Raw genomic sequence first — 13,082 nt, 5'->3', positions numbered from 1 at the left:
GGTGTACAAAACAGAAATGCGCGAAGGCGTTGTTTACCCAAGCTTCTCGCGCTGTCCTTGCAGCGCAAGCAACAGGCGTAAGCTTGCCGTGGCCGTGGCCATCGTTGGCTTGCCTCCCGTGCTGCTGATGGACGACCCGGCGACCGGCCTGGACCACTTCGCCAAGCGCACCATCTACAAGTCGGTGCAGATGCTGCGGCAGCTAAGCAAGTCGGCCGTGCTCGTAGCGACCACCAGCCTGTGCGACGCCGTCATCATGTCTGACCGCATGGCCATTATGGTGGACGGCATGTTCCGCTGCATCGGCAACCTTGGCCAGCTGCGCTCCAGGCTCTGCCGCGGGTTCGTCCTCCGGCTCAAGGTCAGTGCAGCAGCCTCAACTCTGGTAGTGCGTGTTGCTTGTGTTACCGACGCTGGTTCAAAGGGTACAGACTAAGCGTCTGTGCCCTTTGAAACAGCATCATGCAAGAAACTTGGTAGGGGCAACTTTTAAGGCAGCATCAAGAAGCCTGCCGAACAATTTTTTTTTCGTACAAGGCAAATAACACATTCCCTCGACCTCACATTCCAGTTCATGTAATCATATACAATATTCAGTTGTCATGAGCGCGCGCAGCAAAAAGTACATTGCGCGTTCGTTTACAGTCTAAGTTCACGACGAGCAAACCACTAGAGGCAAGCATGTGATAAGGGCAATCCAAATCCATCAGTGTCGTTCACTCGTCTTGACGCACGGCCTCCGCAGACACGTGGGCTTGCTTTACAAGCAATGAGAGCTCCGGTCCGTTGGCGTGAAAAAGTGCTGCGCCTAAGGCTTCTATTTCGTTTCTTGCTTTGCTTTGAGGTTGTTGGCTTCCAAAGCCGCTACGCAGTTACAGGATTTCAATGCCTTTGGTACGATTCAACGAGCTGCTCTTGTCGCGATGTTGCTGAGAAAGGTGTAGTTTATCCTGTGAAGACGCGCGTAAAATAGTTTGCCAACATATCGCAATAACGAAAGCTGTTTCCGCGCACGGCCATTCCAGCTGAAGCCCGAGGCGTACGGTAACCCGGATGCCTGGAAAGCCATCGACGGCTTGGTGAAGTCGTCGTTCCCGGCCGCCCGATTCTCGGGCCAGCTGACCTCCTTCGTCGAGTACGAAGTGGAGAAGACGCCGCCGTGGAATGAGCTGGCGCGGACGCTGGCCAACTTGAAGCACCACCTGGCCCAGTACACGTACGACATACTCTTGAGCGAGGTGACGCTCGAGCATGTCTTACTGAAGATCGCCAAGTACCAGGTGGTGCCTATCCGGGGTCCCATCATCCCGTCGTGACGGCTGCGCTGATCGCCGCACAGTTGCAGCCGACGAGGGTCACCCACGAGCGCATCTGTAACGCGCTTTTTTTGTTTTATTAGAACAAGAAAGCGGCTCATTACCGATCATGTACGCTATCTATACTGTGTCTTGTGTAATTTTCTTTCTGACGGGGTGCGCAGAAAAGCAGCCTTCGACATAGAATAAAATGTTGTGGGGTAACAACTTTACACCTCCTGTAAAGTTGTTATCGCGGCGTTGTGCATGTGTCTCACCCAAAGCCGCATTTCAAGGTACAACCACGAGGCGATAGATAACGTTGTGTTCGCTTTGAGCACCACTATCATCATCATGGTTGGTAGAGTGGTAGCGCTGACGGTGACCCCTGGCGGAAGGCGGGCCTTGGTAGCGGGTGAGAGTTGAGCGAGTGTCTTCTGCGCGAGGCGGTTGCTGGAACGGTTTTCTTTAGCATGGATCCTCGGTGCGTGGCACCGCGGGCCGCGCGTAGGTGCCCCTAGTGGTAAGTCAAGCGTTAGAGACGACGCCTTGGATGTGTTATTGTGTTTGTCATGGAGCGTATGGTAATAGTGTGTACGAATGTCCTAGTGTGTTAATTACCATTGATGTAATAATTCGGCGGACGATATTGTCCTTCAAAAGTAGCTAAATAAATTTGTGTGCATCGTTTGGTTTGTACCAACCATGTCCATTGCGTCCGTTCACTTCAAGAGCGTGGCGTGTCGCTCACCAAATCGAGACCCCACAATGTATAGGCTGCAATGGCTACTCGGCTATGGCTGATATTACGACATGAATATTTGACGACGGCGATATAAGATACGAGTTTTGAAGTATCGGAAAGCGTCGGTGAACTAACGAAGCGCTGACATTAAGGCGTGGTGTCTCGGTGATAGTGAGGGAGGGGGCGAAATGGTTTAGGTTCCTGGTAATGATGCAAAGCGCGAAACACCGATGTGCGGAAATGAAGGTAAGCGAGGACGAAGAAAAAAAACTCAAGCACTGACTGTACGAGTAAGCTACACATTATACTAAGTTATATACTATATACATATCATATATGCTATATACATAACCAGCATAACTATCCGAGTTCCCGTGGACTTGAAAGTGGGCTTTTTATCCTTTTAAATCTTCAATGGGTGCCTCGTAATATCGGAGTTGCAATATATAAGCATGATGCAAGCTATTCAAGTTAGTATAGTCCTTGTACAAAGGCCCTTTGGTAGTAGCATGCGAGCATTTTATATTGCATGTCGAGCCAGAACAATTGTATGCTAACTTATACGCAATGCGCCAAAGGAATGAAATTTTATCAGCAGTGTGTAATTGTTACGCGACTTCAACCAACTTGAAAGATAGAAATTATCGTTCAACCGTGCTTTCCGGAGTCTTCCAGCGCCGAAGGTGTGAAAGCTCTAAAAGAGTTTTAGTCGTCAAAACTCTGTCTTTTTGTTTTAAACCATGCTTTCCGAAGCCTTTGTCATGGGCTCCTTGTCCTTCTAGTTCAACACTGAAAACAAAATGGGGGCTAGTTAGATAAATTTATTACACAACAGAACACGCAGGGAGAGGGGAGGGGTGTGTCTCGAATGTTATTCTTTAAAACAGCATTAAATAGCTGGTTTCACAAAAATATGGCATCGGCGTCGTTGCTGGCGAGCGAAAATAGTCGCCAGTGTGCTGCCGTCTGCGTGGCAAGCATGTTAAAATTGCTTTAAGAACTAGTCACATGACCGAAATTGTGCAACATCACGTAGCTAGTCACGTGATACGCTTCCACCTAGCGGCACGTGCGTAGTGGGGAGGGGGTAAGCAAACCAGCTGAGTTGAAGAGCAGCTCCACTGTTGGTGCAGGCATTGTGCCAATAACGCACCTTGCTTGTTCTTTGTTCTCGTTATATTTGCGTGTTTTGCTACATCAAAACGCGCGAGTTGTCGAAAAAAAATTGCGCAGCTGGCACGAAGTCTCACCAAGCTGGGTCATGGCAGAGCTGCGAAGCCCCAGGCTGGTTCTGGCTTGGCGAGGCTTTGTTGCGAACGACGGGCCGATCCCGCCGAAGCCACCACTGTTGGGAAGTCACCTCCGAAATCCCACCGCTGACCTCCACTGTTGCGAAAGACGGCGACGCCGACCCGGTCCCACAGGCGCCACTGCTTTCAACTCCGCCGGGAAGGTCACCAGCCGTTTGGTAGCGTATGTTTCTCAGCTCGCGACTGCTTCTGCGCAGAGCTGATAAGACGAGCGGACGAGACGACGGTGAGTTAAACAAGGTTTATGTACAGCATATATACAGAGGCGTTACAATTTCGGCACTGGGGCCGACAGAGACTCGAAGAGCCGAGCTCTCCTCTCTAACACATAGGTCAGCTTTTCGCCTAAAACCGCCGACTCACACACATGCCGGCTCTCCGACACGGGGCCTCCTCTCACTCACATAGGACCGCCGATCGCGACGCGCCGCAGGGCTTCTTTTATTTACACCGGGTCCAACCAAAATGTCCAATCAGAAGCGCCGCTGGTCGTCAGGGCAGGTTCCGCCAATGGGGTCGCCGCGCCATGCGTCAGACCACCAGACACGAGGACGCCGGCTCGCTGTCACGTGCGCAGCTGACTCAATGCACGCGGGCCAGAGGGCGCCGCGCGTGTTCACGCCGTCGAGTTGATCGCGCCAGGCAGACTGCGGGCTGGCCTTGACCCAGATTGCCTTTTTCAGAGGCACGGACGTTTGACGAGGACTCGCTGGCATAACAGCAACCCCGCCGCCAGACAATGCACCGGAAAGACGAGCTGCTTCCACGGGGCTCGGATGTCAGGTGCGCTCGTTCGCCAGGTCCCTCCAGGTTCGCCTCCAGTGCCATGAGGAGAATACAGCTCCAAACTGTTCCGGGAACACATCCCATTTTTGACGACGGATCCCAGCTCCACTGGCTTGTCGCCACAACTTGTCGACCAGCTTCACTCGTCTTCTTCTGACCATCTTCGGTTTCAGCACTTGTCGATGGTTCTGCAACTTGCCAAGGACGGATCGACAACAGACAACACACGACACAAGCAAGTGCCCTCGGTCACCCGACAGAACACCAGACAAAGTATAGTACAACATATACCTATCTACGTGTCTATCGGAATTTTGTTCCCCCTACATCAAGAGGCACATGTGGGACACAAGACTCTTAAAGTAAGAACTTGAATTTTTCACAATTACAACAACGCAACGAATTAGAATACCACATAAAGTTGGCCCCTTGAGATCACATTGAACGAGAGCGCTCAGCCCAGGTCGTGATGAGGTCACAATTTTGCCCCGAATCGCCAACCAGAAACCGAAAGGTTGAGAAGTTACTAGCTGGAACGCACTGCTCAATGCACCTGCATCAGCGTTTACCTTTCCTTTATTTTTTTTTCGATAGCGAACGTCAAATTTGCGCTGTGGAGCAACATGCTCCACTTCAGTAACCGGCCACTTTTAGGCGACGATACCTATGCGGCACCAAGAGCGGCTCACACTTTCGACGTTGCACAGGGGAACAACGATACGGCTTGCTACGGATTGACTCCTCACCGCTTAGCTCGATATCGTGTTCGATCACTCTCGTGTTTCCGGGGCGGTCCGAAAACACGTCTCCAAACTCGGAACCAATCTTTCTCATGTCCTCTTTCTCAGGTCCTCCTTCACTTAAGCTAGGCTCTAGGTTTATCTGCTCCCGGATTACTTTCGATCCCCCTTCAATTACCTCACTAGAACTCAAAATTTCCGCTTCCTCTTCCTCGGAAGCACTTAAAAGTAAATTTACGACTGCTTTCAAGTTACTGTGATAAATTTTGTTCGGCCGCATTCCTAATTTCTCTTCACAATTGGTATCAGAAAGCTTCGATACTACTTTTGCGGGCCCTTCCCAATCAACCTCAAGCTTGTTCCTTTTGGACGGCTGCAGCAGCATTACCTGACTCCCTACTTCAAAAGCACGCTTCTTCACCGAATCCTCGTAGTGCTCCTTCGACAGCACTTTTGCCGCGTTTTTCTGGCTTTCCACTAGCGCTTCAATTTGGCTTTCCACTAGCGCTTCAATCGAGAGATCCTCACGCTGCTCTCGAATGAGCGTCTCTCGATCAACTCTCGGCAGCTCGCTACAACTTTCCGCTACAGGCGAGAGCGTTGCAACCCTCTCGCTCTGACTCAATGGCGCCATGTCGTCTCCCCCTACCGCGCCGGCCGCGCCGACCGCTTTCGCGACGGGCCGCTCGCGTGACTGCTCACATGACTCATGCGGAAAATTTCCTTTCTGGGGTTCCGTCGACCCGCCGACAAGGTCACTTGAGAGTTCACCGCATTGAACCAGATCAAGCTGCCGCGATAGCTTCCGCGCGTGCGATTGCGTGAGGGCCATGCACGCTAAGTTGGAGAAGAACGATTTGCCCTGCTCTTTGAGAAGCTGCTCCGAGTTGTTGGAGAAAAGATAAGGAAAACGATCGGGAAGCGCGGCAGACACAGCCGCTTCGGTGCAAAGCTTACCGAACGGGCCTTCAATGACAACCGTGGCGATTGGTAAGCAAGCACTCTGCTCCTCGGCGACTTGCCTGATCCACGCGCATTCTCCGGTAAAGTCATCCGGAGACACCAATGAAGGATGGACAACATCCATGGTTGCCGCGGAGTCTCTAAGTGCTCGACACGCTTTCCCATTCACACTAATTTCTTGGATATACGGCTCCAACAACCGCATGTTCTTTTCCGATTCTCTAATTGTTGCAAAAGCAAACTTTTGCTTACAGTTTATCGCGATGTGCCCTTCCTTTTTGCAGTTGTAGCAGATTAGTGGCTTCCGTGATTCAAACGCCCGTGTGGTATCATTGCGTTGTTTAGAAACCTCACTCGATTTTTCCGCTTCTGTTTTCCCTTCCTCTACAGTGTCCTTCGTAAGAGACGGGTCCTTTTTGAAATTACGGTGCGGAGCGGGTTTCCGTTGATCAGGTTTCTTTGAAAAGCCCTCTTTTCTTTCATCCTTTTCAACGCGCACTGCCCTGCTATGCAACTTTCGGCGAGTATAATACTCCTCAGCTAACTCAGCTGCCTTGTTTAACTGTACTTCCCCAAGTTTGTCCTGCAGCCAAAGTTTGACATCCTCCTCGATGCAGCGGTAGAATTGCTCCAATGCAACGCATTCCACCACTTTATCGCGGTCGTCATAAACACCTTCGCCCTTGAGCCATTCAATCAAATCGGCTTTAAGACGAAACGCGAAGTCAACGTGTGACTCATTCCCCTTTTTAGCATACCGGAACCTTTGCCTGAAAGCCTCGGGTGACAACTTATAACGTCTCAAGAGCACTTCCTTAACCTCGTCATAGCTCTCAAACGCTTCCCTCGACAAGCAAGTTATCGCGTCGGACACTTCGCCGGGAAGAAGAGCTAGCAGGTTCCGCGCCCAAAGAGACCGCTCCAAAGCGTTTCGCTCACAGACGTGTTCAAAATAGACGAGATATTTCGCCATGTCCTCGCCTACTACGAACCGTGGCAGTTGGTCACGAATTCTAAAACCGCTGACCTGAATCGTCGGAGAAGCTACGCTAGGCGCCTGCGAACACTGTAGGATTGCCAATTCTAGTCGTTTCATCTCAAGGCGCTCCTGTCTCTCGGCCTCCTCGCGCTCACGACGTTCACGCCTTTCAGCCTCCTCACGTTCGCGAGCTTCTACTTCTCGCCTTTCAGCCTCCTCACGGCGTGCTTTAATATCCACCCAGGCCTCATCGACTTCCTCAGCCGACACTCCCTCATCCTTCATGATCTCAAGGATCGCTTGCTTTCGTTTCGCACGGCCCAAAGTAATGCCGAGTTCCTCACAAATTTCGACGAGTTCCTTCACTTTAAGGTTCTCCATCGTTCACACTAGCCTCTTGCTGTTTGCCCCTGTTAACAATTTACTTGCCGTACCCACTATAAGTCAACTAGCAAGACGCGCAAGCAATTTTTCACACTCCCGTGTTTACCCCCTCCGCATTAACTTTGGTTTCAAAGCACTTCGGCGCCCCGCCGCGGTGGTCTAGTGGCTAAGGCACTCGGCTGCTGACCCGCAGGGCGCGGGTTCGAATCCCGGCTGCGGCGGCTGCATTTCCGATGGAGGCGGAAATGTTGTAGGCCCGTGTGCTCAGATTTGGGTGCACGTTAAAGAACCCCAGGTGGTCTAAATTTCCGGAGCCCTCCACTACGGCGTCTCTCATAATCATAGAGTGGTTTTGGGACGTTAAACCCCACATATCTATCTATCTATCTATCAGAGCACTTCGACTTCGCTTGAAACGATCAAAGCTCACTCTAATGCTTCACACAGCCCTTCTCTAAACTACTACAACCTGAGCTAGAGTAGTCTGGTGAACTGAGGGGAAAACATCAGGCACTCACCGCATCGATGTCGCTGACGCCGGCCGATCCCGCAGCTGCCAACCACTGTTGCGAACGACGGGCCGATCCCGCCGAAGCCACCACTGTTGGGAAGTCACCTCCGAAATCCCACCGCTGACCTCCACTGTTGCGAAAGACGGCGACGCCGACCCGGTCCCACAGGCGCCACTGCTTTCAACTCCGCCGGGAAGGTCACCAGCCGTTTGGTAGCGTATGTTTCTCAGCTCGCGACTGCTTCTGCGCAGAGCTGATAAGACGAGCGGACGAGACGACGGTGAGTTAAACAAGGTTTATGTACAGCATATATACAGAAGCGTTACAATTTCGGCACTGGGGCCGACAGAGACTCGAAGAGCCGAGCTCTCCTCTCTCACACATAGGTCAGCTTTTCGCCTAAAACCGCCGACTCACACACATGCCGGCTCTCCGACACGGGGCCTCCTCTCACTCACATAGGACCGCCGATCGCGACGCGCCGCAGGGCTTCTTTTATTTACACCGGGTCCAACCAAAATGTCCAATCAGAAGCGCCGCTGGTCGTCAGGGCAGGTTTCGCCAATGGGGTCGCCGCGCCATGCGTCAGACCACCAGACACGAGGACGCCGGCTCGCTGTCACGTGCGCAGCTGACTCAATGCACGCGGGCCAGAGGGCGCCGCGCGTGTTCACGCCGTCGAGTTGATCGCGCCAGGCAGACTGCGGGCTGGCCTTGACCCAGATTGCCTTTTTCAGAGGCACGGACGTTTGACGAGGACTCGCTGGCATAACAGCTTTCACGTTCTCGCTTGTCTCTTTTGCTATCCGATACTATACACGGCAATGTTTATTTGCTCCCATTTATTGCGCGTATGTGCCACAAAAATCGGGCGAACCCCATTACTCGCCCCACTAGACCAAATGAAACACACGGGTAGCAAACACCGATCAGGAGCAGCACGTTTCACTTTCTTTTGTTGAACATCTGGTAGTACTTGGTGACTGAGCACGCGTAGGTTCATTATGATGATAATTTTCCATCTACGGCACATGGCGGCCATAACAGCTATAGTATAGTCGTGGCTGGTGCTATAGTTGAGATCATATTGAAGCGCGTTTTGCACTGAAAGCTAGAATAGGATGAAAACGATTGCGATTCTGGCGGCGTAGTCATCCACCGGCGGTGTCTGCGGCCACAATCGCACGAATTAGGATAGAAGTATAAATACGTGAACAACATAGGATAGAATGGGTATCAAAACTGGGCCCTTTGTGTGGCAGTTCAGTACTCAGCCTATACGCCGGTGCTCGAAAGTCCGGTCCAAACTGACCATATATGTGACGCTATGATGAATGGGAGACGTAGCCACATAATATATATATATATATATATATATATATATATATATATATATATATATATATATATATATATATATATATATATATATATATATATATGCATATATTGTGTCTGGTAAGAAATCGTGTTAACATGTTTAATAAAGTTTTTTAAAACAGTAAAGTAACAACCAGGTGACACGTAATGCGAATCGCATAACGAGTGGGCCATTAAAAGCTCCCACGCCCTAGACGAGCCTCAAGCATAATTATTCATCATCGTCAGTCACAGTATCCGCAACGTGCGAACAATGCCTTGCAAATACATACAATGCGTACCATGCTTTTCCGAAGATCGGCGAATAGAGTAGACGTTTCCACATTAAACGAAAATAATTTATGGCGTAGTGGGTACCTTGCAGATGCAGGCGCGGTCAACCGTTTCCAGGCCACGCTGCGACAAGATTACTTGGAATAGCGGCCTGAGTTTTGAATGTTCCTACTTGCAGAAGGCAATTTTTTACGTTTGCCTCATGTGTAGCCCAATGAAAACACCCTAGCTTTTTTTAATATTTCGCATCAGCATTATGAATAATGTGTGAGAAATGGTCTTGCGCAGCAAGGTGTGGGAGCGGGCTCATTGGCATTTCACATTTTTGCGGCCAAAGCACAAAAAAAGGTAGACAGCGGACGAAGATGACACCGAGGACAAGCGCTGAAATTAAACTGAAGTTTCATTACAAAGCACCAAAAATATATACCTGTCCCATAACATCACAATCACATCAATAAATACACCAGGGTGAAGACAGACTAAAGCTTAGCAGCAGCGAACTTGCGTAGAAAAACCGCACGCCGGTGAATTCAAGTAATCTACTTCTTTTTTTTGTTAGTGCAATGGATGGCTTGCTGACGCAGCCTCGATTTTCTATCGCTGACGCCTCAATGATATTACAATCGTTCGGTTTAGTAGGCAACACGGATGTTTTATCTAATACCGGCATGCATTTGAATTCAGCGCAATGCTCCGCGACAGCCACAAGATTCAAGCGGCCCCCACTTAGCTGCTTCCATGATGCCCCTTAATGAAACGGTGGAAGCCCTGCCGCCTCTCTCCGCTATAGTGCCCTGTCCCTGTCCACCGCAGCGCCCTCGGCTTGAATGAAGTAGAACGAACCTGGTTTCATTCTTTCATCCAGTCCACAGGAAACCATCAGATCCCTTTTATACTTTCTGGTTGTGCTCAAGTACTCGCACATTGAGGCATCCTGTCTTTCCGACTTAAGTCTGACTGCAGGTCAAAAAGGTTCGTTTTAAACTACACTCCTCACACACTGAACGAATTTCTTACGGTGCTTAATTTGACGCTCATAGGAGGCCTTTCTACCGGACTGGTTCTTGCACAAAACTGCACAACACCACCGAAACCACGATCTCTGAACAATATTTTTGGGATTATGTGAAATTTCATGCAAGTATACGGCATCACAGCCACCTTCTTACGCACGGCTGCCTTAGAATCGGTGCATGTGGCACTGAAATTCGAGTCTTTCCGCAGTTTTCTAATACGGATACCAGCAAGTGACTAAGATACCCAGCTGCTGCCAAACGAGCGTTCTGCTCTCCGAAACTTGTCATGCCAAAAAGTCATGCCACCATTCGATGCAAGAAAGTTGCATGTGTCCTCCTGCCCGAACGGGTCTTCTTGCCTTCGTATCATCTTGATTACTACAACGCTGTTTTTCGAGTTTACTAGTGTACATTCACACATGTCTTTAAGTAGCATGCGCAACAATGTCATTTTTTTTGCGTGAGCTCCATATGATGGAACGAAGCTGCAAAAATGTTTGTGGGCATGCACTTGACCAAACATTTTTTTCCGGCCATGATTCTGCCGTATCATGAAGGTACATATACAAAATAAAAATGCCATTTACGCACACTTTATAGTCGAAGGTTTGATCGGCTGTACTTCGATTTATGGCCACAAAGTTGATCTTCACGCAGTGAACTTCTGCGTGACTCATAGGTAAATTGTGGCACGTAAACAATGAACGTGTGGCAATGCTAGTGATTAGTGTGCTATTGGGAATCTGAAGGTGGCCTAGCAGCGATATGTTAGTTTTCTCGAAAACTATCAGACTTTCTACACGCAAGAATACTGAAAATAAATGTTATGTCTTGATTGCAGTTTCAAAATCACCCGTTAATGTGGAGCTTTTGTGAATTTCGGAATTTTACATCGTCAAAACGAAGGCGACAGCGCTAGTTACTTTCCAAGAGCACCAGAGATGCATCTAAATTATTCCATGCTTGGTCGTGGCATGCTGACATGACTTTTCTTTCTTTATTGAATGAAAAAAAAACTTTATATGTGATTTTCTTCTTGAGATTTCTTTTTCTACAGTCACGCTGATCGCTGTGATGACCACAACGTCGTGGCTTCGCGCGACAGTGATATAAAGACAAGATTGACCAATGCTCGAACAAAGAAAATTTCCCTGGCACATCGACGCATGAACCTGGCATCATGGGATCGTGATCACCGTGGTCGGGGAGCGTCTTTACGGTGTCTAGGACCACCACCCCGCAACTTCGATTTCGCCTCTCCAAGTGTGTGGTCGGTGTGTTTGTCGGCTCAACTCTGCGTCGCATTTCTGTCGTATTCACGCACTGACAGTTGCTGCACTTGACGATGTGGTGGCCGTTTTACCATGTGTCTTTCATAAAGACTCTAGCTGAGCTTCAGCCTTGGTACATTGAAAACAGAAGGAACGTTTCGTGAAACTTCGTTCCAGCAAGCTTTCGACAACTCCTCAGACAATGTGTTCCGGTTGCTAGCAAATACTGCTCGCTGCTTGGCATGTGTAAGAGTGGCTACCAACCTGTCACAGATGTTTCGCAGAGGGCGGAAATAGACGCCCAACCTGGCCTCGTTCGCGAAGTCATCGTACGTCTTTTGCTAATGGTGTGCCATTGAAGCCCGAGATGTGAACTTGCAAAACGCAAGTCATGCCTGCCGTGGACTCATTTTTCGTTGTGCGTCTTTACCAACAGTCGGCGTCGCCTGGATAAAAGACTGATTTACGGTGGGAATCTTTGCGAAGACCAGATGGGCCACCCTTCTTCATGGAATGCTTGGTCATCGGTCAACAAGTAAGATACGGAGTCCCCGAACTCGCGAGGGTCGTACGCAGCTTAGTCTGCCAATCGAATATCGCGAATAGGTCCTCGCGAGGCGTTTAGGTTACGTGCTCAAAAAACTACTTGAGGTTAGCTACATTGTATAATGAAGCTCGAAACTTTTCTGGGTGGGCCTGGTATCGGGTGTTCTTCGTGACGGAGTTTGCAAGAACTATGTGCGTTTCCGTGACAAAAATTAAAGCTATATGCGCCGACACACCAGCGACGACTATGGAGACTATAGTGAGTAGGTAGCTGACACTAAACAGGGTTGTTTATTAGCCACCCTCTTTTTCCCGCTTCGAATGACGTTGCGACCTCGACCACTATTTCGTAATTAGGTAGTTTGCGCACGGTATGAGTTGGTGACGTGTGGTCTTCTGTTACGCTAAGTGTGGTTTTAAGGAAGAAAACGGCATGCAGAATAGCCTTATCAGATATGGATTTCTTAATGATGTGGAACTTCTTTGGTTCGCAAATCAGCGCTTCATTTTGCAACCAATGTGAGGGGTGGTCAACCTATAGTTACACTTGATGAGGGCGTGTGTGGGCAGTCTGTTTGTCAATTGCTGCCGTACGCTACTCGCTTACATTGCTGGTCGCGTCGCCCGTTTTCGTCGACTTCCGAAAAACGTTCCGCATAGGCGCGCGAACATCGTCCCGGTGAGTATACACAAGTTGATCAGGCATTCGTGTTTCTTAAGAGTGGTTCTTGAACGTTTCAGAGGCCCTGTCATTGTGGGCTGCCATACATCGATGTTGTACTACGGCGATTGTCCGAGCACCATCAGGTGAATCCGTCGTGGTAACCTTGAAAAGTGGGAAGTCAGCGGTATTACAGACTGGTGAGTTCGCACTTGTGG

General features: G+C 49.6%; 1 protein-coding gene across 1 annotated transcript in view; it reads left to right on the top strand.

Moving 5' to 3' along the window:
• The window catches only part of LOC119167310 (phospholipid-transporting ATPase ABCA3), a 31,339-nt gene extending 29,828 nt beyond the window's left edge, over positions 1-1,511 (top strand). The window contains exons 9-10 of the mRNA XM_075868016.1: positions 64-361; positions 1,026-1,511. Of these exons, the coding sequence (XP_075724131.1) occupies positions 64-361; positions 1,026-1,316 (589 nt within the window). The 3' untranslated portion in view covers positions 1,317-1,511. The remainder of the gene's footprint in view (positions 1-63; positions 362-1,025) is intronic.
• Positions 1,512-13,082: the final 11,571 nt, after the last annotated feature.

The sequence above is a fragment of the Rhipicephalus microplus genome, chromosome 1 (assembly GCF_043290135.1).
Source record: "Rhipicephalus microplus isolate Deutch F79 chromosome 1, USDA_Rmic, whole genome shotgun sequence".
Classification (NCBI taxonomy): Eukaryota; Metazoa; Arthropoda; class Arachnida; order Ixodida; family Ixodidae; genus Rhipicephalus; species Rhipicephalus microplus.
Note: the sequence above shows the minus strand (reverse complement) of the source record. Positions and strands in the feature narration are given on the sequence as shown.